Source organism: Cnephaeus nilssonii (assembly GCF_951640355.1).
Source record: "Cnephaeus nilssonii genome assembly, chromosome: 5".
Classification (NCBI taxonomy): Eukaryota; Metazoa; Chordata; class Mammalia; order Chiroptera; family Vespertilionidae; genus Cnephaeus; species Cnephaeus nilssonii.
In genome coordinates this window covers 27,288,954-27,315,714 of record NC_137076.1, presented here as the reverse complement: position 1 = coordinate 27,315,714, position 26,761 = coordinate 27,288,954, and the positions used below count along the sequence as shown (strand labels likewise).

The 26,761-nt window shown below is 48.8% G+C and overlaps 1 protein-coding gene across 1 annotated transcript in view; it reads left to right on the top strand.

The window, feature by feature from the left end:
- The first annotated feature begins 13,007 nt into the window (after positions 1–13,007).
- ADGRE1 (adhesion G protein-coupled receptor E1) overlaps positions 13,008–26,761 on the top strand; it is a 52,270-nt gene continuing 38,516 nt past the window's right edge. The window contains exons 1-5 of the mRNA XM_079770816.1: positions 13,008–13,094; positions 14,810–14,842; positions 23,069–23,215; positions 25,392–25,547; positions 25,668–25,787. Coding sequence (XP_079626942.1) covers positions 13,064–13,094; positions 14,810–14,842; positions 23,069–23,215; positions 25,392–25,547; positions 25,668–25,787 — 487 coding nt within the window. The 5' untranslated portion in view covers positions 13,008–13,063. The remainder of the gene's footprint in view (positions 13,095–14,809; positions 14,843–23,068; positions 23,216–25,391; positions 25,548–25,667; positions 25,788–26,761) is intronic.

Genomic DNA, 26,761 nt, shown 5'->3' with positions numbered 1-26,761 from the left:
AGCACAGCTAAGAGCAGATAGCCCAGGCACCAGCTGAATCCTTAGGATGGCCCCGAGGGCCTCATTAATTTGCATCTCCCTTCCTGTCCTGGCCCCACTCCACCCTCTCTTTCCCCCAAGCAGTAAGGGGCTGGAGAAAAAGCTGAGTAAAGATGTGGCCTCAGCTTGAGTTTACTTCCAGTTAGCTCCATGGAGAAAAACAATGCAGAGTAGCAGGCTAGCGGGTGTCTCGATGGATGTAGGTGGTCGCTATTGATCGGGTGGCCAGGGAAGACCTCTCTGACCTGAGTGATGAAGGGAATGCGTCAAGGAAACACGGGGAGGAAAAATGTGTGCATCCGGCAGAGGGATCAGCAAGTGGTTTTTCAGTCAGTACCCTATATTTTGTAGACGAGAAATGTATTTATCCAAAGGAATGACTCCCTGGCAATGAAGTCAGACATTGGACAGATTTCCTTTTTAGTCGTCTTTAAAACCACTTTATTGAGGTCTGAGGAATGAGCTCGGTGAGCTCAAGCAATGGTAATAAGCCCTGGCTGGTGTTTCCCAGTGGTTAGAGCGTTGGCCTGTGCACTGAAGGGTCTCGGGTTCAGTTCCCAGTCAAGGGCACCTGGGTTGTGGGTTTGCTCCCCATCCCATGTTGGGATGCGTGTAGGAGGCAACCAGTTGATGTATCTCTCTCACATCGATGTTTCTCTCTCTCCCCCCTCCCTTCCTCCCTCCTACTCTCTCTGAAAAGCAATGGAAAAAATATCCTCAGGTAAGGATTAGCAACAACAACGAAAATAGTAATAAGGTCAGAGTGGCCGAAGTGGACAGGGCAAGGAGAGAGGTAGAAAGTGAGATGGGTAGGGATGGGCCATGGTGAAAACTATCGTTTTCTAACCCAAAGCGGAATCCAGTGCTTCTGTACATAGTTGGGTTCTGTGCAAAGGTGCCTGGCTGAGGGCGCAAGTGGGGACTGCAACTCATCCTGAGCTAAGCCATACGCGTTGGGATTGGAGCTGCATGGTGGAGGGGGCACCTTTTTCGAGTTCTCACAGACTTTGTGTAGTTCCACAGTGGCTACCATCGGAAGCTATTGGCGGTGTTGCCAGAATGGGGACCTGGCCCTTGGCAGGTCTGCCTAGAACCAAAGTAGTGTGTGGGTTCTTTTATTATTATTACTAGAGGGCCGGTGCATGGATTCGTGCACATTGAAAGGAAATTAATTAGAAGAAATATTCTAGAGGTTGGGAAGGGACCACAGGAGGGCTCCAGGGCATGTCCAGCCCATCTTGCCCAGTCCTGATCAGCCGGACCCCAGCAGCAAGCTAACCTACCTATTGGAGTGTCAGCCCCCTGGTGGTCAGTGCATGTCATAGTGACTGGTCAAACAGTCGAATGGTCAGACACTTAGAATATTAGGCTTATATATATATAGATTACTAGAGGCTGGTGCACATAATTCATGCATGGGAGGGGGTCCCCTTGGGGATGTCCGACTGCCGGTTTAGGCCCAATCCCATAGGACATCCTTCTTGCAATCCGGGACCTCTGGCTCCTAACTGCTCACCTGCCTGCCTGCCTAATTGCCCCTAACTACTCTGCCTGCCTGATTGCCCCTAACTGCTCTCCCCTGCCGACCTGATCACCCCTAACCACCTCTGCCTCAGCCCCTACCACGGTAGCTTTGTTTGGAAGGACGTCCAGAAGACATCCAGTCTAATTAGCATATTACCCTTTTATTAGTATAGATTATTATTATTGGATTTATTTATTTATTTATTTATGTTAATCCTCACCCGAGGATATTTTCCCATTGATCTTTTTTAAAAAAATTCTTTATTGTTGAAAGTATTACATATGTCTCCTTTTCTCCCCATTGACCTCTCTCTAGCTGTTCCCACCACCCAGCACATACCCTCACCCCCCAACTGTCTATGTCCCTGGGTTATGCTTATATGCATACATACAAGTCCTTTGGTTGACTATTATTTTTTTGTTAACCCTGACGTGAGGATATTTTTTCCATTGATTTTTAGAGATAGTGAAAGGGAGGGGGAGAAAGAGAAATAAAAGAGAGAGAGAGAAACATCAAAGTGAGAGAGACATATCAATTGGTTGCCTCCCGCGTGCACCCATGGGGCTGGGGAGCAAACCAACAACCCAAGTGCGTGCCCTTGACTGGAAATAGAGCCCACGACCCTTTGGTGTGGGCGCCGACCCTAACCTCTGAGTACACTGGCCAGGGCTAGTGTGTGGGTTCTTGACTTTGTGCAGGAAAAATTCCACAACACGAGTCCAGGTGGCTATGAAGGAACGTTTGTTATTAAAGGGACAGTAAAACAAGGACGGGCCTAGCCTAGAAGAAGCAACAGGAGAGCCTGGGCTGGGCTGTGCTAGCTCTCTGGGACGTCAGAGAAAAGGGGCTTCGGGGCAGGGTCAGGGGTGAGCCTGGGATGAGCTGCCACTGCCCATTGCTCCCCTGGTTGCAAGCCTCCTGGCGCCCTTTAGAGTTTGGGAGACGCAGGCCTGTGGGGGCAGAAGTGGGGGAGGAGAAGGGGGAGGAGAATGGTCGGAGCTACTCCCCAGAGGAAAGCATGCGCTGGGTCCTCTGTCCTGAGGTTTTATCTCTCCCTGGCAGGTGGGAATCTTACGGGAGCCTCAGGGGAGGGTTTCGACAGAATGTTCATCAGTTTTCCAGGTGTGCTCCTTCAGGGTCATGGTCTCCACTGATTGGTCAGTGTCAGGGCAGGGGGTTGTCAGTCATTGCAGCTGGTCCTGGTATTGCCCACCTTGACTGCCTTTCTGGGTCTGGAGCTGAAATACGCGGAGGCCTAGATGTTCTCTCTCAGGAGGCGACCTTTTGTCTCTGCTGTAAATTGCTCGGCCAGTTTGTGCAGCGATCTGCCTCAGTTTCCCTATTCCACTTGTCCTGGCTTGCTGGCCTGTCTCAGAGGATTTAAAATCTCTTTGTTATTAAATAAACTGACAAACAAAATAGATCCAGAGACATGGAAGCATGCAACAGACTGATGAATCTCAGAGGGAAGGGGGTGGGGGCGGGAAGAGATTAACCAAAGAATTTATAAGTATATAGACACAACCCACGGACAGAGACAAGAGTGCGGTGAAGGCCTGGGAAGGGGGCGGGAGCAGGGTGCAGGGGGTTACTGAGGGGGGGAAGGGGGATTTCTGTAATGCTTTCAACAATAAAGATAATTTTTAAAAATAAATAAAATAACTGCTATTTTTCTATTATGCTAAAATATACATAACATAAATGTTATCCTTTCTACTGCTTTTCAGTTACAGTTCAGCAGCATTAAGTAATTCACACGCCGTGCAGCCATCCCCACCATCCGTCTCCAGAACTTGGGCATCTTCCCAAACTGAAACTCTGTGCCCATTACACACTCACTCTCCCCCCCACCTCCCCGCCCCGTCCCCAGCCCTGGCCCCCACCATCCACTCTCTGTCTCTGTGGCTCTGACTCCTCCAGGGACCTCACACAGGGCCTCCTCCATCTCATGTCCTTATTTTGTTTATCCATCATGGACACCTGACTTGGGTAGTTTCTCCCCTCTGGCTATTGTGAATCATGCGGCTTTGAACACTGGGGTGCAGATTTCTGTTTGAGCTCCTGTTTTCCATTCCTTTGGGTAGGTACCCAGAAATGGGGTTTCGCACTCCTTATGATAACTCTGTATTTAATTTCTTGAGGAACTACCATTCTGTTTTCCACGGTGGCTGCACCATTTTACATCCCCATCAGCCATACGCAGGGGTTCCCATTTCTCCACATCCTCACCAATACTTGCCATTTTCTAGCTGTTGTTTTAATAACTGCCGACCCAGTCGGTATGAAGTGGCATCCCACGGTGGCTTTCATTAGTGATGTTTAGCACCTTTTCGTGGGTCGGAGGCTTTTGTGAGAAGATTCAGAGTCGAGAGTGAAAGTGGTCGACTTGGGATTCGTATCAGGTGTCTGATGCATGGTTTCCAGGGATGATCTTTGAAAACTGGGAGCAGAATCTTTATACGTAGGGGGCCAGTCTGTTCTCTGTCTCCCCCCCCCCCCCCACCCGACCCCCGTGATGTTTAAAACAAAGCAAGCGGCACTGATGTTTGCAAGTTCTTTCCGACCATGTGTCTGGTTCTCAAGAGCTTTAATTCACCTTGGGTCTCACTCCCTTGCGGCCCTCTCTCTGCCGGAAAGATAAAAAGTAGTAGAATTGGAAAGCTCTCACTTTCTCCCTTGTCTGTAACCTTGATAACAGTGGCGCCCAGGGCTGGGGCCGCCTTTTTCACCCTCTTGTGCTCAGAACCTAGGGAAGGCTCTTGTTTTCTCCGCCCGTTCTTGCTGGCCAGGCTTTGCAGGCTGCGGTCTTTCTGAGGCCGCCTTCTGGGCACCTGTCACCCCGTGGCCCGGCCCCTGGGCTGCCATCATTCTGCTGCTGGCTCTTCTCTCCACCCCCTGGTCTTTTCCAAGCTTTTGTGTGACCCTCTCTCTGGCCCTGCCTCTGTCTTTAAATGCCCCGCTTTACGGCCTCTTTCTGCAAACACTCTGGGCGTGTTGGTTGGGAGGGTAAGTGCTGGCTGCTGTAACCATCAAGCCTCCAACTCCCAAAGGCTTTAACAAGATGCTCATTTCTTAGGCACTCAAGTCGTGCACCACGAGTGCTCCTGGTTGGTGGCTCTCCCGGGTGGCTTTCTCCCTGTCATCCTCTGGCCCTTCCCAGAGGTCCCCTGTGCAGAGGGAAAGGGGAGGTTTGGAAGACGGGCGGTATGCTTCCTGGGTGGTACTGGTCGTGAGCCTGCCACTTCTGCGTTTTGGCCCGTTGGCTGGCTCTCAGCCACATGGCCACACGGATGGATGCACAGGGGCTGGGAAGTGAACGGCCGCTGCGGACTTGCGAGCAGAGGGGCCAGCCTGCGCAGAGCCAGGCGTCCCTGCCCACCGAGGGTTCGGGTCCCCGCCACAGCTGCCATTTCTCGATGTGTGCGCTTCACCCGGTCTCTCTCAGCGCATTTCTGGATCCAGATCGGAGGGAGATTAAGGATGGTTGTCTGCTGGCTGGGGAGAGGGGGCCCGAGTCCGGGGCCCAGGGGAGGAGAGAAGCTTAACCAGAGTTTGGTTAACAGGCATTTTGTTCCCCTTGGTGAGTGGGGACAAGCAGTTCAGCTAATCGCTTAGACCAGTGGTCGGCAAACCGCGGCTCGAGAGCCACATGCGGCTCTTTGGCCCCTTGAGTGTGGCTCTTTCACAAAATACCACGGCCTGGGCGAGTCTGTTTTGAAGAAGTGGCGTTAGAAGAAGTTTAAGTTTAAAAAATTCGGCTCTCAAAAGAAATTTCAATCGTTGTACTGTTGATATTTGGCTCTGTTGACTAATGAGTTTGCCGACCACTGGCCTAGACAAAGAATGGGAGTGTGACTGAGCTTGTTGTAGGTACACAAGGGGGCATCTGTGAGTCTTAGATACTGGTACACGGGGAACAGGATTACCGGCTCAACCACTGTAAAGCACACAACTCAGTGGCATTTAGTACATTCACCATGTGGTGCAACCACCACCTCGGTCCTCTAGTTCCAGGATACTTCCATCACCCCAAAGGAAACCTCATGCCCATTAACAGTCTCTCCCCACTGCACCCCACCCCCGCCCCTGAAAACCACTAAAATCAGCTTCCTATCGATATAGATTTGCCTATTCTGGATAATTTATGTGTTGAATCATCCAATACGTGGCCTGTGTGTCTGGCTTCTTCACTGAGCATCATGTGTTCAAGGTTCATCCAGGTTGTAGAGAGCGTCAGGGCTTCACTCCTGTTCACGGCCGAGTAATACTCCACGGCGGGCATGTGCCACGTTTTGTTTTTCCATTCATCCATCGATGGATATTTGGGCTCTTTCTACTTCTTAGCTATTGGGAATAGCGCTTCTATGAATGGTTTTTACATTTTTAAATGGTGGAAGAAAATCAAAAGGAGAATAATATTTCCTGACACGTTAAAAAGTATATGAAATTCCTATTTCGGTGTCCACAGAGCAAGTTTTACTGGCACACAGCCACTCCCATTCATGCCGTTCCATCCTCTGTGGCTGCTTTCACACTGTAACCACAGAATTGCCACAAAGACCCGATGCCCTGCAGCGTCAAAAACATTTGCTCCTGTCCTTTACAGAAAATGCGGCTGATCCTTGAGCTAAGCCTGTCGCGACCCACAGGTTGAGAACTGCTGGCAGGGTCGCCTAAGACCATCGGAAAACACAGATATTTACATTACGATTCATTAACAGTAGCAAAATTAGTTATGAAGTAGCACCGAAAATAATTTTATGGTTGGGGGTCACCACAACATGAGGAACTGTATTAAAGGGTCGCGGCATTAGGAAGGTTGAGAACCACTGAGCTAAGGGATCACAAGGCTGGTTTTTAGCCGTCGCCTTTGCAAGCTCTGCTCGATTGATGTAATAACACTTTCTTATTAACTTTTATGGTTATGCTCTTCCAGATTTGGGGGCTGCAACCTAACTGAGAGAGAGCCCCACTGTAATACCCTGTAGAAACAATAGATGCACGCGTTTGTATGTGTACGTATGCAGTATATCGGAACCGGGATTGTAGCAGATGAGTCGTTCCTGTGCACTTGTCCCTCTGCTAAGCGCTTTCCATGGGTTGCTTCATGTAGTCCTCACGGTATTTATGTCGTTTTCAGTAATCGAGAAAGCTGGGCATCAGAGAGGCCCTCACGTCCCAAGGTCACATGTGAAGTGGTTGGAGCTGGAATGTGACTGTAATGGGCTGAATGGTGACCCCCCCCCCCCCGAATGCATAGTTGAAGGTCTCACCCCCAGGACCTCAGAATGTGACTGTACTCGGAGCGTGGCCTGTGAAAGGGGTTGTCAAGATGATGAGGCCATTTGGAGGGCCCTGATCCAATATGACCGGTGTCCCTGTAAGAAGAGATCAGGACACAGGCACTCACAGAGGGACGGCCCTGTGAGGGCGGAGGAGAAGACGGCCGTCTACACGCCAAGGAGGGAGGCCTCGGGAGAAACCAGCCCTGCTGACACCTCCATCTTGGACTCCCAGCCTCCAGAACCGTGAGACAATACACGCCTGTTGTTCAAGCCACCGGGACGGGGGTAGGTAGGGTGGCAGCCCCAGCAAACACATCCCATGCAACTAGTACTCTCGCCAGGAAAGCCAGTCCTCCAAGCTCACAGAAGAGCATATCGTCCCTCATTCGGACTGTATCCTCTGAGGCCCTTCTCCTTCCAGAACCTTCCTCTTCCTCCGAGGCTTAGGCCTGACAGCCCATCTTCTTTCTGCTCTAGATTCTCTGAGACCTACTTCCCTCAAATTCTGGTGCCTGCTGCGCGGGCCCTGTGTTTGCAGAGCAAATGTGGTGAGTTCGTTTCCTCTCGGAGCTCCTGCACTGGCACATCCTCTTCTGGTTCTCCGTCTCAGGTCCAGGCCCACGGTCCCTGCAGCTGCTCCTGCTGCCCCTGGCGAGAGGCAGCGACAAGGAAAGGCATTCGGGACGCCGAGTTTCTGCAGAAATGCGCAGAGGGAGAGTGTGTGCGCCTGCGCATGCGCATGCGGGACGGCAGACCATCGCCAAGCAAGTCATTGCACACGCTGCGCGGGCTGCGCAGAGGCAGAGCTCGCCAGGCGCTGCCGGTGGAAGAGGAAGGATTTCCAAGAAACATTTCTTATCGGCCAGGGTGCGATTGGGAAACTGCTCCGGTCTTGTTATTTCCTTTTATTTTTAAGGAAGTATACATTTAGATGGGGTTCTTAGCTTTTTTAAAAAAAGATCAGCTCGCCCTAACCGGTTTGGCTCAGTGGATAGAGTGTCAGCCTGCGGACTGAAAAGTCCCAGGTTCGATTCCGGTCAAAGGCATGTACCTGGGTTGCGGGCACATCCCCAGTAGGGGGGTGTGCAGGAGGCAGCTGATCAATGTTTCTCTCTCATTGATGTTTCTAACGCTCTATCCCTCTCCCTTTCTCTCTGTAAAAAGTCAATTATATATATATATATATTTTTTTTTTTTAATTTTTATTTTTTTAAAAAGACCAGCTCTCTGATAAAACCTAAGGAATCACACATCAGTGGAGAAACTCAGAATGCGTGTAACTCGGTCCCTCTGCAGAGCATAAAACCACCTGGTCCCTTAGCGTGCAATAAAATGGGCAGAATGGTGGGCACTCTTTATTCGCAGCCAATCTTACCAGCTTGGTCAGAGGGATTTTTGGACTGCTTCCTTTCAGAGTGCAAACACGGCTGAGTTTTGAGCACTTCCGCCACAATCAGGACCCGAAGCGTTCCCATCACCCCCTAAGTGTCCTCGAGCCCCTTTGGGGGTCTGTCCCTCCCTCACCCCTTGGCCCCACGCGACCACTGGGACTGGGGGCTGCTTTCCTCTGGGCTTCAGCCCGGGCACCTTTTCCCTTCCTGGACTTGCTTTATGTCTTTTCGCTGCAATAAGTCATCGCCGCGAGGATGACTCTGCTGAGCGCTGTGAGGCCTCCTGGTGCGTCCTTGAACCTGGGCCTGGCCCTCCAGTCCTGTGGACGGACTGCCTCTGCTTGCCGGAGCCGCAGGAGCCGCAGGAGCCCGCCTGGGGTACCCTGACCCCAGGGGGAGGACGCGGCCCTGCCCTCAGGGACTGCTTCCCTCCCAGGACCCCTGCCCTTCTCCCCGGCAGGGGCCAGCTGCTGCTCTTCTCCACCCCCTCAAATCCTTGGTCTTCTCTCTTGGATGCAGGAGATTGGGTAGGTCAGGAGATTCATCCGTTTCTCTTTCTTTCTTCTTCCTCACTTGTTTTTTTTCATTTTCTAGGATACAACAGCCAACACGATTCCTCCCCTGTCCCCAGGATGTTCCCATTCTTTGGGAGGAAACAGACATTCCAACAAGTATAGGTCCTACGGAGTGTTGGTGTGGGAGGAGCGCAGAGGGGTCAAGGAGGGCTTCCTGGTGGAGGTGGTATTTATGTGGGAGAGATGCACAGGATTTAAGGTGAGTACCCATGTCAGGCTGGGGGTCCAGAAACAGCTAAGTGTTTAATGGCTGGGAGGGGTTCTTAAGCCACACCCTCCCCCCCCCCCCCCCCGTAAGGATTCTTGCACACAGGGTTAATGGAGGGAGGATGCTTAGCAGAAAGGAGTGCGGGAAGCAGAGTAGGGTAGAGGCCTCACGCCCCGGGCAGCCCTGGAGCCTGAATAACACCATGGAGTTGATCTCCCCTTGGGGTGAGGGCTGGCCCCTTGCCCCTTTGTGACCGTCTGCTCTTGGCTGTGGTCAGGTCTGAGGGCTCATGCAGCCACTGGACTGGAGGGCCGTTAGTAGGGAGCACTCCAGCTGTGGGATGGGTGCTCCAGCTGTAACAGATGGCCGGACCGGGCATCAACGTGCCCAACAGAGGGGCTTCGTTTAGTCTAGGATGACTGGGGTTTCTGGCAGGGGGGTGGGGAGCACTGAGGCCAGAGGTGGGGACCAGTGTAAGACCTGGCAGGGTCTTGATGTAGTCATGAGCCTGGACTTCATCCCTAGGTAATAGGGAGCCATGGGAGGATTTAGAACATAAAAGGGACATGGTCAAGTTGGGGAGGGTTGCCCTGGAATTCCCCCTCATTCAGGGTGAGGATACATGACGTCTCTGGGGCTCCTCCAGGCTGACTTCTTCAATCGGGAGCGCCCCCAGATTTCCCCTTTGCCGGGAAAGTCACAAGGGGGTTAGGCTTCTGTGCAAGCAGCTGTGCGTTTCCTCCAGCCCGTTCTTCCCCTTCTTCTCCCCTCGTCCCTGCAGGATCTCAGCTGCCCAGATTGTGTAGCCTGGGTCACCTCCTCTGGGTTTGAAGGGTACCTGGCTTCTGTGTCCTCACTCACCAGGACCCCAGACCCCACCCGTGGTAGGGAAAACCCCTCCACCTCAAGCTGTCCACATCAGAATCCCAGAGCCTGTGAATATGTGACCTGACAGGCGAAAGGGACTTGGCAGAGGAGATGAAGTCAAGGGGCTTGAGATGGGGACATTATTCTGGACCATCCATGTGAGTCTAATGTGACGACAAGCATCTTCTTAGGAGGGAACTTGAGGGGGAGAGAGAGAATGACAGAAAGAGCATGAGAAAGGTTAATTGACACATCTTATCATCTATCTAATGAGAGAGAGAGAGAGAGAGAGAGAGAGCGAGCGAGAGCGTTTAATTGGCTGGAAGGTGATAGAGTGCTGACTTGGAAGGTGAAGGAGGGAGCCCTGAGCCAAGGGATGTGGGCGCCTCTAAAAGCTGGAAAAGACACGGAATGGATCCTCCCCGAGAGCCTCCAAAAGGAATGCAGCCCGCTGACATCTTGACTCCAGCCCCAGAAGACCCATCTGGGGTTCTGAGCTCATAACACCATGAATGTGTGCTGTTTCAAGCCTCTACATTGGTGGCTTCTCCTGTGAGTAGCCACAATCACTTAGCAGTGTGGAGACTAATAATGACAATAATAACTTCTATTATTGAGCATTTAATTTGTGCCAGGAAGGGTTTTATGACTTGTATCGCATTAAGCCTCAAACCCCATGAAATCATTATTATCCTCATTTGTCCGGCGGGGACCGTTGCTTGTGGTGTGTTGGATGATCATGTCTTGCTGTGTAACAGTTACTCTCAAAGCTGAACCGCTTTACAGGACACATTGTTTATTCTCCCGTAGTTTCTGAGGGTCAGGAAAGCGGCGGTGGCTTCGCTGGATGCGTGCGGATCGGGGCCTCTCGGAGGTGACCGTCCGCTGCTGTCTGGAGACCTCAGTCCCCCCACGTGGGCTTCCCCACAGCACTGTGTGCATTTCTACATGGTGACCGGCTCCCCGTCCCGCCACTCCGCGAGTGATCCTGAAAAGAGAGAGCAAGGGGGAAGCGGCAAGGACTCTTATGACCTCAGATGGCCCCGATGCCATAACCTCAGACGTTACACGATGTCGCATCCTCCTTATCCTGTTCCTCAGAAACAACTCTTAAGTCCAGTGCACACTCAAGGGAGGAGGATCGAAGCATTTGTGGACATGTGTTAAAATGGCCGAGTTGGTCTGTCTGCCTCCTGGGCCCACACTCCCGGATGCCCTGAGCAGGATTGTAGATGAAAATACAAGCCCAGCAGCCCCTCCCAGGTGGCAGCATTACCTCATGGACTGCGTTCCCCCTACAGTGATCCTCGGAAACAGAGCCTACGTTACGCCCATTCTCCAGATGAAGAAGCCGAGGCCCAGCGAGCTAAGTCACCACCCAAGGTCGCTTTGGGAATATCTTGCAGAGTCAGGATTCGATCCCAGGTCTGTCACCGTAACAGCCAACACGTGGAGCCTTTCCTGTGTGCCGCACACACCCAGTCCTCGGGTGCTCCTGTCAGCCCCGGGACGTAGATGTTACTATCATCAGGCCCATTTTACAGGTGGGAATGTTGAGACACAGAGAGATTGAGAACTTTCCCCAGACCCCGCGTGACTAGCCAATGGTGGAGATGGGATTGGAACCCCACCCCTGGGGACGTGCAGTCCGGTTGCAGCGTCTGCGCTTCTCCTCCAGAGCCTCTCTTAGACATCAGGCAGCTCTGTGTATCCTCCCTCTTGGTGCAATTTGCCACATGTTCACACTGGCTCTTAACTGCAGCTTCTGGGGGCAGGACCCCTGGGTGCACAAACAGGGGACCACTGTGCATCTGCCTTAGTGACCGTAACTCCAAGAGGGGTGTTTTGCTTTGCAGAGAGCAAAAGGGAGAAGGCAAGAACCGGCGGCACTTTTCTTCCAGGGAACTTGGGGCGGTTCCTGCACCTCGTTTTTAGCTCGTGGCGGATGCTCTGGGTGCCTCTTCACATCCTCAGCGCGCACGAGACTGACCTCTGTCTCTGGAGCCTGTTCTGTCTCCCTGGAGACCAGGCCCGAGGTGTCGTGGGTTGCCGCAAGGCTCAAGGCGTGACTGACAGTAGCTGGTGGATAAATACCCAGCTCCCTCGCCCCTCAGTTGGGATAACTCTGCAGAGTGGGCTCTATGCCGCCTACAAGAGGCGCCCAATGAGGTTAAGCCCAGGTTGTCACATGTATGTGGCTTGATAACACCCACTGTGGGTTGGACCCCTGCCCAGTCTCACTACCTCCCCACCTGCCCCGCCCCCCCCTCCCCCCCCCCGCCCGCGTTTTCTGAGAAACTACTTTCACTAGAATCCTGTCTTAGCGTCTGCTGCTGGGGGACCCTAATGAAGGCATTCCTAGATCTCCATGTGGATGAGATTGTGTGTGTGTGTGTGTGTGTGTGTGTGTGGAGTTGGGGCTGGGAAGGGCTGGGAGGGCTGCTGTGCACCGTGGCCATGGCAGGGATGTGATCAGACACAGTGGAGAGCTGAGGAAGATGAAATAGTCAAATCTCTAAACCTGGCAGAGGGCCCTGGATTCGAATCTCAGTCCTTAAGCAGTCTTGGACGGCACATCTCCTCTCCAAAGCCTTCCCTTTTCTTTCTTTCTTTCTTTCTTTTTTTTTTTTTTTTTGGTAAAATAGGTGGAGTCGAAATTCCTACTTTGCGATGTTGACGCGTCGATGTTGTTAAATGTTGTTAGCTGTGGGTCTAGCACAGGGCCTGGTACGTGATAACGGAGCCAAGAGGCCCTGGAGCTTGGGGCTTCCTTCTTTGGGGGCAGGTGGCAAAGCTCATTCAGTATCGGCTGCAATAAAACAAGGTGATAAGAAACGGGAGACAGATGTTGGTTGGAAAGCAAAAAAGAACAGGGGGGAAGGAGAGAGAGAGAGAGAGAGAGAGAGAGAGAGAGAGAGAGAGAGAGAGAGAAAGAGAGAGCAGACCAACTTCTCTTCCCCGCGGAGAAAGGAGAATTTGAGTTTGCACACTGTCTGCATGAGTGGCAGCAACTCAGCAAAAAAGGCCCATGGGGCACTGGCAGTAATTGAGCAACTCTGGCTCCACCCGCTGCTCCCCTTCCCCCCCCCCCCCCCCCCCCCGACATCCTCTGCTTTATTGGAAAGCCCGAGGATGCAGAAAGGGCCTCCTCTCTGAATGACAGGAGCAACACGATGTGGACGTTCAGCCTGCTCCTCTTCTGGGGTGAGTGTGCTAGATTCTGTCGAACTCAGAAGGCTTTCCGGGGAGGCTCAGCCACAGCCTGACCCACAGGGAGCTCTGTACAGTGAGTGGCACCGGGGAGGCTGACCTGCTGGGAGGCAAGGGGGCCAGGCTGTGCCCCTGCCTCTGTCAGTCACTGCTTCTAGGCCAGCCAAACAGCTGGGGGGTGGCCGTGCCCACCTGGTAAAGTGGATGGAGGGGGGGTGCCAAGAGTGGCTCCCTGCCCACCCCTCCTGACCTGGCAAAGCGTAAAGATCTCACGAGCTGATGTAGGCAGCTCCCCAGGAAGAGCCCGCGTTTCCTTGTCACATACGCACTCCTCCTGCTTTCATCACTTGCCCCAGAAATCGTTGGCACTCGCCCTAGCTGGTTTTGCTCAGTGGTTAGAGCATCAGACTGTGGACTGAAGGGTCCCGGATTCGATTCCAGTCAAGGGCACGTGCCCGGGTTGCGGGCTCGATCCCCAGTAGGGGAAAGGAGGCAGCCAATCAATGATTCTCATCATTGGTGTTTCTATCTATCTCTCTCTCCCTTCCTCTCTGAAATCAATAAAAATATATATATTTTTTAAAAAGAAATTGTTGGCACTTAGGGAAACAGGGGGACTGGCTTGGCGGCAGGGTGAGTCCCGGCCAGATCTCAGGTGCATCTAACGTAAGGTGACCAGATTTTAACATTGGTAAAGCGGGACACCATTGACCAGGAGAGGGGGGAGGTTCTTGATTAAAAATTTGGTCTATATTGTAATCGCTTTTGGTTTTTTTAATAAAAGGAAATTCACTTCTTAGATCATCATTGAATTTGCATCCTCTTTTCTTACTCATTATGTTAAAAATCTAAAAAAAAATAATTAAAATTATATTATAAATTATTATATAAATATTGCTTAAAAACACAGTAAGTAGGTACATAATTACATGAACATATTTTATTGTTAGTTTATAAATTAAATTAATTTGATTGTTATAAAGTAACTATATTTAAAAAATTATTTTAATTTTAATCCTATATTTCTTTCTAAATAATAACAATACTAACTTGTATTATTTTTCCTCTGAATTTGCCGTAACGTAAGTCGTAAGTGTCACTTTCAAGGCCGGTGCTAGACTTTTTGCCGCCACTATAAAATATAAATAATACAAGTACTGTCTGCTAAATTCAAGAAAATTTATGTATTTATGAAATAAATAAATTACTTACCTAAATTATCTGAATAGCTGATGTGTAATGACATCACTTGTTTAACTAGCTTACTAGCACGCAGTACGATGTGTATTGTCTGAGAGACAGTTACAAAATGTTTTCGTCGTTGCCAATCCCAAAAAATGCCATTGTTCATTAAGTCCAAACAATGGTGGTCGAATTCTAACAACTGATCAACAATGCGAACTTTGATAAGCAGTTCTCGATAATCAGTTCTCAACAATTATTTGTTATTATTAAAGTTTAACATTATAAAGTTAACAAAAATAATATAAAACTCATATTCTGGCTAAATAGCCACATGGCCACCGAAAACCGTATATTCCCTTCCCGTTCTCCCGCCGTTCCCTAGCTTGTCGTGCATTCTTTCCAAAAATCGGGACTTTTTTAAAACGCTGTGGGACGCGGGACAAATTGTTAAAAATCAGGACTGTCCCGCCAAATGCGGGACGTCTGGTCACCTTAATCTAATGACCTCTTTTCTCTGTTTGCAGGTTGGCAGCCCTGGTCAACACAGGCGGATTTGGGTAAGAGACTCCCCCTGATTGAAGGCAGTTGGACCTTGGATAAGTGCCTCTGTCCCTCAGTTTTGCCATCTGATTAATGGGTGTAGTAAGACCCGCCTGGTGGGATAGTTGTGAGGATTCAGCCTCATGTGGAGCTGTTCAGAGGGGGCTCTGGAGTCACACTTCCTGGGTTCGAATCTTGGTTCCAGTGCCATTACCATGGGGACCTCGGGTGTTTTAGTACATTTCAGGGACTTTAATTTCCATGAAAATGAAGGTAAGAGGAGTGAATCCCAGAGTTGTGTGTTTTTTTAAATTTTTATTTAAATCTAGTTGCTTTATTTTGCACTTTTAAAATTCACAAAAAGATTCACAATATCTGCTTTCCCCTTTTGATCACTAAGGCTTTATAAGACAATGAAAATGTTATCACATCAATTGGGCATACTCAAAAACAATGGATAATTTACAAACAAAAAATTTTAATGAAGAACATTTAATTGTAAAATATACACTCTGGTACACATCTGCATTAATCTATCCTAAAATTAAACTTTAAAGCTTAAAAACAAAAAACCATACAGACAGATTTAACACCAGAATAATGCTAGTGGCAAGCTTATTATAAACCACTTTAAACATTTAAATGTTATCTGTTGAACCTACATTTAAATGCAGTTGTGAGTAAAAGTCCTATAATTGAATGAATTTCAAAAAGTGAACAACTCTTTTACCTCCATGGTAGTTTCTCAGTTTATTTTTTAAATTGTGACATCCTGACTAAAGAAAATGGATCCTGGACCTATAACACTTCAGGAGAAGAGACCCTTGGGACAGGGGAGAAACAAAATCAGTGCTTTTATTCTTTCTAAGGTGGTTGTAAACAAACATAACCATTGCTCGTATGAATAAAGAATACCAGAGATGATACGTGGGGTTGAGTTTTGGCTATGTACAACATCCAAATGGCAAAAAATAACAATTCAAGGTGGTTTTATATAGGAAACATAAGAAAATCATTGTTGCCTTCAATTCAATTTTAAATTTGTGGAATGGCATAATACATTTTTTGAGGCACCTATTACAGGATCTGATAAATTATTTTATACTGCTATTTCCATATTTAATAAAATGTTTATCTACTCTGGGTAGCTGTTAAGATGGTACCAATAAAGGCCACTAAAAATGATGCCAGAATTCAGGTGAGAAGAGAGTGTGGAAAGAGGATGGGAGGGTAATGACATTGGGTATTAATAACAAACATAATTTTTAAGGTTTCCTAACTAATGCCACAAAATGATATATTTTGGCTAAATGCCACTGGACAGCTGGAAGTGATCAGGAAATGACTGGAATATCCTAATCGTCCCAGTTAGATTCCTAACCTGTTGTTTGGATGGCTAGCTCACGAGGGATGGCTTACACAGACTGCTTGGTGGAAGGTCATTGTGCGAGGCTTACTACCTACTCTGCTTTGTTTCTTCCAAGAACACTTTTGAAGGGCTAAGAACCTCTTAGAAAAGCAGCAAAACAAAGAACTCTTTAGACTACAAGGAGATTAACCAAGGCATAATCAGTAAATAGTTTAATCATGGATATGTTATTAGTCTTCTTTCTGGAGATAGGGAATATGGGCCAATGGCCAAAAAAATAAATAAAAATGTAGCTCTACTACTCCCTCAAATTCTAAATTTTTCTGTTTCAATTAGAAATTTTACAAGAAAGTTCAGCTTTAAAATGGCCCTCATCCTTCATCTCAAATTACCTATATATGATGATGTTTAAGACACACACAAGAATTTCAGGATTATTTTAAGAGAAGACATTAATTTAGGTCCCTTTGCTTAGAAAACAGGATTTTATTGTGAGGTGTCTTTTAAGAGATTTAAGTGCTCTAGGTACTGCCATGAGAATTTATACTCAAAGCAAGTATTCTCTAAGATACCAAGGTATTCAGTTTATTTGGATCTTATACTTAAACATATTAAAACTTACAAAGCCTAAGATAAGCAAGCAACAAGTCAATAAGATCACAACTTAGAATTCTAACATTTTCACATGGTATCAATGACTACAAAATGCAAAAAATCTTATAAATGTTTAAGTCAGTGGTTCTCAACCTTTCTAATGCCACAACCCTTTAATACAGTTCCTCATGTTGTGGTGACCCCTAACCATAAAATTATTTTCGTTGCTACTTCATAACTGTAATTTTGCTACTGTTATGAATCGTAATGTAAATATCTGTGTTTTCCGATGGTCTTAGGCTGCTAGATATTTACATTACGATTCTGGCTCAGTGGATAGAGTGTTGTAGGACCCGCCTGGTGGGATCCTCTATCCGCCTGCAGCCTCAGCGGCTTCCTTCTGAGTGAGCTGACTGGGGTTGTCTCACACCTCCGATGAAGGAGCTGCTGAGGAACTGGAGGGGGAAGTGCCTCTCGAGGTTTTCAAAGACCGAACAGGTCTCTCTTGACCTCTTCCTGGCTTTCCTTCACGCTGCCGTGTGCCGTGAGCAGCAGCACGCACGGGTTCTCTAGGCTGAGACGGATGGGAAGAGTACGTTTTGCTTCTTTCTGGAGAGAAGCTTCTACTACGCACCCTGGGGCCAGATCTGCTGTGTGCCGAGTCCTTTCGGCCAATGGGTGGTTCTCTGAAACACGGGTTTCTCTTTCATGAGGAGACCGGTCTCTGACATCACGGGGAGCGTGGGCACTTTTTCTTCTAAAGCCATCTCTCACGTCCCTGTGTTCAGGCTGGCGGCCTCCAGAATGACCATCTCTGGTCCACTGGGAGGGAGACATCTCCTCTGTGAGGTGGGCCACTCCTTCCACCATGACTGGCCTATCTACTGTGGCTTCCTTCCACCGGCCTGCCTAGCCGCGGTGGTTGCTTTGTCACCCTGCTAACTGCTCCATGGTGGCCATCCCTGGGGTGATCTGGAGGAGGTGCCTTTCATAGTCCACATTGCATCTCTTCTGGGAGCCGATCTTGGGCGGTAACCGAGGATAACGGGGCCATGAGCACGGTCGTTTGCCTGGCCACACGTTTGCCAAGAGAATTAGTCCCCGCGGCCCCCTGGGGCACCCGGAGGCATTCAGGCCTCTCAAGATTCAGCTGCGTCCCGGTCGGTCTCTCTGTAAGATGCCGGCTTCAGGACAGGCTCTGGGTTCCAGGCTGCTGCCACGCAGGCTCCCCTGGAGTGGTTAGAGGCCTGGTCGGTGTGTGCTTTTTTCCAAACTCCACTGCGTCTGTTCACCCTCAAACGCAGAGGCGTAACTGCTGCCCGATTCAAATGCAGCGCGTGACTCCAAGTCCCGCCACGGAAAATGCCTGCCCGCTTGTGGCCACCTCGACCCCCTCCGTGAGCCGTCCCCCCCTTCCCGTACCCTGTCCCCTCCCCCGTCCCCCTCTCACAAAGGGAAACCACGCTCACCCAATCCCACAGAGTTTTGATGAGGATAAAGGAAGGTCAGATAGAGGCAGTGCTGAAAATGGGATATAGTAAGTGCTCAATTAAATTAGCCCTTCCCCCCCCCCTCCACCTCCTCCTCTTCTCCTTTCCCTCTTCTCCTCTCTCTCCTGTTCCATTTCCTCCTCAGAGAAATAGGAATTCTCTGGTTCTTATTGTCTGGGCTGCAGATCATCCAAAGCTGGTAGCCAATGAGGGGGCACAGCCAGGGTAACGACCAGGACTCCTTCCCAGCAGCAGTTCACTCCACTGGGCCCTTGTCTTGCATTCTGACCCGTGGTGTGACCCGGGGCAGGTTGACCCAATGCTCCTAGCATCCCTTTCCACATCTGTACCCTGTGGTGGTAGCAGGTACCAAAAGGAGGTTGTCCAACAATCCCGGCGTCCCAGATTTGGGGCGTGAGGACCCAGGACACTGGACTCTGGGTGCTAACACCCTGAAAGCCCGGGAAAAAGACCTGTGCACCTCACCTGGCTGTGTTATTGTGGGGACTGCGGAAAATGCATGGAAGGGACCTACAAAAGGAAAGTTCTGGTTATACTTGAAAAGCTCTCCCTGCCTCTCTAAGTCACGTTTTTTGCTTAGGTTAATTAAGTGATGACCAGTTAAGTTGTTTTGCTCATGATTGAGCATCGTGTGTGTCTCAGATGGACTGTTGAAGTGGCCTTTGGCCTGGTCTCCCGGCTCCCTGCCCTCCCAGCAGCGGCCAGACAGCACCTGTGAGCATCTGAGTTGGTCTTGTCCTTCCTCTGCCCAGAGCCCTCTAGGGATCCCACCTCCCTCAAGGTAGAAGCCGAAGTTCTCCCCAAGGCCCACAAGACCCTGCATGACCCGCCCCATCCCTGCCCTCACCTCGTCCCTCCCTCACTCTGTCCAGCCACGTGGGCCTCATTGCTGTTCCTCCAACACACCAGGCCCAGTCCTGCCTCAGGACCTTTGCATATACTGGGCCTTTTACCTGGGATGCTCTTGCCCTGTATAGACACATGGATCCCTCCATCATCATCTTTGTGTTTCAGCTCCTGTGTCATCTTCGCAGTGACTACCCTATTTTTTGACATTGTGTGACTCACCCGCTCCTCTCTGGATTATCCGCTCTGTGATGGTTGATAATTTTGTGTGTCTTGTTCCACTGTTGAGTCTACCATGCCTAGAAGAATCCTGGCATATAGTAGGTATTTGTATTAATCAGGGCTCTCCAGAGAAACAGAACCAATAGGATGGACATCTACATATCTTGATATAGGCATTCATATATGTAGAGATCTATTACAAGGAGTTGGCTCACTTGATTACAGCGGTTGGCAAGTCCCAAGGTCTGCAGGGTGAGGTGCACAGGTCCCGAGTCAGGAAAGGACTTGGGGAACCGAGCAAAGGTGAGCACGGCTGATGGGACAGGGCAGGAGATGAGCTGGAGAGGTGGACAGGTGCTCAGGCTCAGGGGACTGGGCAGCTGTTCTGGTTGGGGGCGGACTGGAGCCGTGGCAGATAGAGCTAGAGGAAGAAAGCTTTGGGAAGCTGAGCTGGGAGACCGCAAGTGGCGATGTGCCGGAAGTCTGCCGAGAGAAAGGTTGGCTCTGCTGATGAAAGAGGAACTGGAAATGAGAAGAAAGATACCATCTGAGTGCAGGAAAGGGAAATCAACAAAACATTTGCAGGAGGCAAAAGAAAACACAACCCCGGCTCTCAAGATCCTAATCATGATAATTCATCGATGATGTTTTTCTAGCACTTTTTATAAAGAGCTTTCCTATGATATCCATTCCTACCAGTTGATGTCGGCAATATTGTTGACCCCTCTCTTTCTTTCACACCCCCTACCCAGTCCATTGGCAAGTCCTATTGGCGTTACCTTCAGAATAAATCCACAATCTCTTGCTTCCTCTGCTCCCACCGCTCACCTGGACAAGGGCAGAGGCCTCCTGCCTTGTCACACTGCCTCTGGCCCTCTCCAGCTCATCTTCCCCACCAGTGGCCAGAGGTCATGTAAACCCTGTCATGTTGTGCCCCTCCGCTGCTCTAAACTCTCCAGGGGCTCCCGTCTGTCTCTGGTCTAGCAGATCCTACATGGTCTGGCCATCCCTCATCTGCTCTGCTCCAACCTCACCAGCCCCCTTGGAATGCCATGAAATCGTCCTTTATCCTTGCCTTTTCCTCTGCCTTAAATAGCTTCCTAGCCCACTCGCTCACCTCCCTCAGGTCTTTGCTCTGATGTGACCTTCTCAGGAAGGTCTTTATGAGCAACAGCTGTGTACCGGGCACTGTTCTACGCATTCAGGACACGGTAGTAAACAAGAGAACAAATCGCCGCCTTCTGGGAGCTCACAGTCCATCAGGACAACAGACTTGAAACGACCAATTCTACAAGTTTTTCTATAGGATTGTCTTAGGAAGGGCACGAAAATGTATTCCATTTCCAGCCAGACCTACCTCTTCTTGTGTAGCAGGGGTGGAAATCATGCACTTTGGGGGTTGACAGGCCTGGCGCTGCCACTTACCAGCTGTGTGTCCTTGGGCAAGTCACTTAACCTCTCTGAGCCTGTTTTCCACATCCGTGCAGTGGGAACTGTATCAGTTTCCTATTGCTGCTGTAACAAATGACCACACACTTGGTGGCTTAACGCAACAAGAACGTTATCTTACAGTTCTGGAGATCAGAAGTCCAAAATGGGTCTCATTGGGCTGCAATGAAGGCGTCGGCAGGACTGCATTCCTCTCCGGAGGTCCTGGGGGAGAATCTGTTTTCTTGCCTTTTCCAGCTGCTAGAGGTCAACTGTATTCCTGGGCTCGTGTCCCCATCCTCCATCTTCACAGCCTGCAACGGCTGGCCGCGGCTTTCTCTCATTGCATCACTTTGACGCTGCCTCCTTCATCCTTCACTTATAAAGACACTGTGATTACATTTGGCTCCTCCTCGATAACCCAGGATGACCTCCATCTCAAGGTCATCGGATCAGCAATCTTAGTTCTATAGGCAACCTTAATTCCCCCTTTTGTGTAGCATAACATTCACCAGGTCCAGGGATGGGACGTGGTCATCTCAGGGAAGCCATTATTATTCTGCTGACCATAGGGATGATAATATCAAGCGAGCGTCTTCCTTAGCACCTGGAGCCTGCTCCTATCTGTGGCTTTGTCCTCCTGGATCTCAGTGTGGCAAAGAAGAGCTCGTTACACAGATAACTGAGCAATTGTAATTGTAATGAATGTCACAAAGAAGGAGCCCAAGTAGCTATGGGGGAGTCAGGGAAGGCTTCTTGAAAGAAGCGACATTTAAGTAAGACCTGAAGAATAAATAGGAACTGGTTAGGCCCGTGGTCAGCAAACTGCGGCTGGTGAGCCACATGCGGCTCTTTGGCCCCTTGAGTGTGGCTCTTCCACAAAATACCACGGCCTGGGAAAGTCTATTTTGAAGAAGTGGCATTAGAAGAAGTTTAAGTTTAAAAAATTTGGCTCTCAAAAGAAATTTCAATTGTTGTACTGTTGATAGTTGGCTCTGTTGACTCATGAGTTTGCCGACCACTGGGTTAGACAAAGCAGAGGCAAAGGGAACAGCAGCACGTGCAAAGAAAGGCCCCGTGGTGGGAAAGCTAGAAATGGAGACTGACATGAGATGAGGCTCAAAGATGTGGTTGGGTCTGGTCACTGGGGGCGATTTTGGGTCATGTTAAAGAATTTGGATTTTAATTCTGAGTGCAACAGGCAGGATTATAGGGAGGGGTGGGGTGGATAATCAAATGTGCATACAGAGACGATTGCAGGGCACAATGAGGGATGTGGGACTAATTATACAATCCAGAGGAAGATCTGTACCAAACATAACCGTGGAGATGGAGAGAAGTGAGTAGATGCAAAATGATATTTGGGAGGGAGAGGGAGAATTCAACGGGGGAGAGACTCACTGGATGTGAGGGTGAGGGCTAAACAGGGAAACTGAGGTACAGAGGTGAAATCACATGTTCCAGGGCTGGACTGGCTACAGTGTATCCAGGCCCTGTCTATGACCTGCTAAATCAACATCTTATATTCCAAGCTCTCCTGGGGATCCCAGGCGAGGCAGAGGCTACTGATCTGCGACCACACGTGGAGTAGCAAGGGTCCAGGTCAGTGCATCTCACACTTTCATGGACCCACAGATCATCGAGGATCTTGTTACAGTGCAGATTATGATTCAGCAGATCTGGGGCAGGGTCTGAGATTTAGCTTCCACCAGGCTTCCTACTGGACCACATTTTGAGAAAGAAGGGTCTTAGGTTTTCAGGGTCCTTAATGAGCACCCTTGGTCACTGTATCAGTTTCTCAGGGCTGCCATACAGGACAGAGTTTTATTCTCTCACAGCTCTGGAGGCCAAAAGTCAAAAATCCAGGTACTTCCTCTGAAGGCTTTTAGGGGGAGAATCTGTTCTCTGCCCCTCTCCCAACTTCTTCTGTTGCCAGCATTCCTTGGCTTGTAGACCCATCACTCTAACCTCTGCCTCCGTCATCACATGGTCTTCTCCCTATGTCTCTGTACCTCTCCTCCCTTTCTTATAAGGACACCAATCATGTCAGATTAAGGGACCACCCTACTCTAGTATGATCTCATCTTAATGACATCTACAAAGACCCTATTTCCAAATAAGTTCATAGTCTCAGGGACCAGGATTTAGGGCTTCAATATCTTCACAGGGGACACAATTTGACCCAAAACAGTTGCCTTCTTGTTCTCACACTGGTTTTCCCTGCAGCTCCACTCTGGTGATGTAACCCAGGATCTTCTTTTTTTGCTGCCTAGATGCGAATGAGTGTTGGGACACCACCACCTGTCCAGCTTATGCCACCTGCACCAACACTGTGGGAAGTTACTACTGTACTTGTAAACGAGGCTTTCTGTCCAGCAACGGACTGACGCATTTCAGAGGCCCAGGAGTGGAATGCGAAGGTGAGTGCACACCTCCTCAAAATCCTCTAGCATTCAGCAGAAAGTTAGGTGGAAGCTGCTGCTTCTTCTTCTTCTTCTTCTTCTTCTTCTTCTTCTTCTTCTTCTTCTTCGTCTTCTTCTTCTTCTTCTTCTTCCTCTCAATCTCTCTCTCTCTCTCAATCTCTCTCTCTTTCTCTCTCTGTCTGTCTCTCTCATGAAAATGATTCCTGGTCACTAAAATTTTCAATGATTAGAGACTAGCATTATAAAAAATAAAGATCATGCTATTTACCAATATCCACTGATCTCCTGTTGGGGACCCTCCTTCCCGATGTAGATAATAAGATTTTTTAACACTTATTGAGTGCCAGGCCCCGTGCAAGGGCTCTAGGTGCATTTCCCCATGTGATCGAGTGTCAGTGGGATGCGTCTCCAGTGGACAGATGAGGAAACTGAGGCTCCAAGAGCTGAAATGACTTGTGTAGCATCATGCAGTTGAACTGAAGTTCAAACCCAGGTCTTTCTGCCTCTAATGGTGGTCTCTTAACACATTACTTATTTGCCACACTCTAGTTTTGAGGTGTTGGGGAAATGAATTTAATCTCTCCAAGCCTCAATGTTTCTATCTATAAAGTAGATAGATCTACCTCCAGGATAGTTGGGAAGATTAAATGCAATAATGTTTGCAGTGCGCTAGGCACATATACAATCCCAAGAGCTACTATTAACATAAATAATACAAACGCAAATAGTTCCCAGAATGAGCTAAGTTCTTTGTCTGCATTTCTTATATTTAGACTCCAGTTCTCCGCTTGACAGTAAAGATCTGTCTGTGCCTTTGATTAAGATCAGGGGTCTGTAAACTTTTTCTGTGTGGGGCCAGATATTTTGGAGGTTGTAAGTCATACAGGTCTCTGTCATGACTGCTCAATGCTCCAGCTGTATTGCAAAAGCAGCTGTAGATGACACATAAATGAATGGATGTGACTCATAAAACTTTATTTACACAAAATGGATGTGGTGGACCGAATTTGACCATGGGCTATAATTGGCTGAACAAGATAGATCATTCCTATCATCATAGCTCCCAGGGAGCCCCAAACATCTCTTTCTTTGCGCTGTTGTTCATGGATTATTCAGTGAGCTCAGTATTGCTGGTGGGCCCTGGTTTTTAAATTTGGGGTGAAATGCACATTCCTCATCTAGAAAGTGATAGATACTACAGCCAGGATTTTGTCCACTCTATGTCTGTGACCCCAGTACAGTGTATCAGTAGATATTTGTCAAATGAAGGAACATGTTATTCTTTATGTCATCTCCAGATTTAATCATCCTGTTATTGACACTTAGGTTGTTTCTAAAGTTTTATAACTTCAAGCAAAGCTGGGATGAATATCCCCGTGATCTTATCTTGGTGGACAGTGGAGTTCCAGATTTCTCTTTAGGAGAGGTGCAATTTGCCAGGAGAGAGCTATAGGAGATTTGCCTTGAAGTTTTATTTGCATGACAGGTACATAGCAAGTGTTTATTTAGGGTGGCTTGATAGAGCAGGGCCACCCCCATGGTACCACAATTGCACAGTTCTATGGGTGCTTCAATGAGTAAATTCCTAGAGGTGGTTTTGCAAGGTGTTCTCGACTGGGTAATAGACAACTGCAAACTTAGTGCCTAAAACAATAACAATCATTTATTTTGCTCATGAATGAATCCACAATTGGGGCTGAGTTTGGTGTGGACAGCTTGTCTCTGTTCCACACAGTGTCAGTTGAGTTGGCTCATGTGGGAGTTAGAGGATCCACTTTGAAGAGGGCCCACTCTCATGGCTGGCAAGGTGGTGCTGGCTGTTGGCTGGCTGCTCCACCAGGCCTGTGGGCTGTAGGCCTTAGTTCTTCTCCATGCGGGCTGCTTTTTCATGATTGGTTGGGCTTCCTCACAGTATGGCGGCTGAGTTCTAAGAATGAGCATCTCAAGAGAACAATGCATGCTTTTTTATAACCTTGAGTGTCACTTCCACCATAGTCACAGCATGCTCAGATTCAAGGGGAGGGAACATAGACCCGCTGCTTGATGAAAAGAGTACCAAATTCACACTGAATGAAGGGCATAAGGAATGGAAGACTTTATAACCATCTTTGGAAAATACAGTCTTTTATTCAAGATGAGGCAGATTTGTAACTCTGACTCTTTCTCTGTCTAGATGTAGATGAATGCTCTTCAGGTCCCTCAAAATGTGGTCCTAACTCAGTCTGCAAAAACCTGCCGGGGAGGTACAAGTGCAGCTGCTTGCCTGGTTTCTCTTCTTCCACCGGAGATACCTGGAGCCCGGAAAATCCAGGTTATTTCTCCTGTACAGGTAATGCTCCTGGGCTCTGCATGGGTCTTTGGTGGATAGCTACCACTGAGTTGGGCACATGAGTATTTAATCGTAGACAGCCAATCTTTTGTCTGCTCGCTCTCCTCTGCTGCTCCTCAGACATCGATGAATGCCTCGACAGTGGAGTCTGCCCAGAGCATTCTGAGTGTGCCAACTCTTTGGGAAGCTACAGTTGTCACTGCCAAGATGGATTCATCTCTAACAACTCTCTCTGTGAAGGTATGGGGGACCTGCTCTTCTTCGTTTACCTTCTTAATGAAACATCACTTCATTTGATGATCCTATGAGATCGGGACGCTGATCCTCATTTTAAGACTTGAGAAAACTGAGGTTCAGAGAGATGAAGGCACTTGCTCAAGGACACACAGCCGTTAAAGTGGAAGAACTGGGATTTGAACTCCTGTTGAGATCTTACGATGAATTCAGCAGTGGGGTCAGGAAGTACTTGAGAGTATGGGAGGCTCTCCAGTGCTCTTTCTCCCAGGGGACATTGGCCATGTCTGGAGACATTTTTTATGGCCACAACTGGTGGTGATGGTGGGGTTGTGTGTGCTATTGTCATCTAGAGGGTAAGGCACGTTACAATGCACAGGACAGCTTCCCACAATCAAAAATTATCTGATGGTGGGCAACGGTGCACTGGCCGCCATAACGAGAAGTTAACTTCAGACTGAAGAACGAAGCAGGCAACTTCATAGAATATAACAGAATTTATTACAGGTTACTTTCTTATGGGAAGATTAGATCAGAGCAGAACAGACAGCCCAGCACAGATTATTCCCCACTTCCAGACCCCTGTTATGGTGCTTTTTTATAGTATAAGTCAGGTACTAATGATTGACAAGACCAAGGGACAAAGAATGCAGTACAGCAATGCCAGGGGCCCTATCTCCTTATGGTCTTGTGACAGATGGCCAGTTTGATATTTATCTTGGTTGCCATGGCATTCCAGCCATTACTAACAAAAATATTTGTGGTTATATTTTAAGGAACATAGATATTCATCAACCAGAAGGCTTTGATCTGCTTGCTAAGGACAGTGAGGTTAATCACAGCATGAAACTTAAAATAAAATGAGATCTGGACGCAGAAATGGAGTTGGTTTTGTTCACACCTACATCTGGACAAAAATGATCCCGTCCCAAATGGCAGTAGCGCTAAGGTCGAGACACTGTCGTAGAGAGACCCGAACT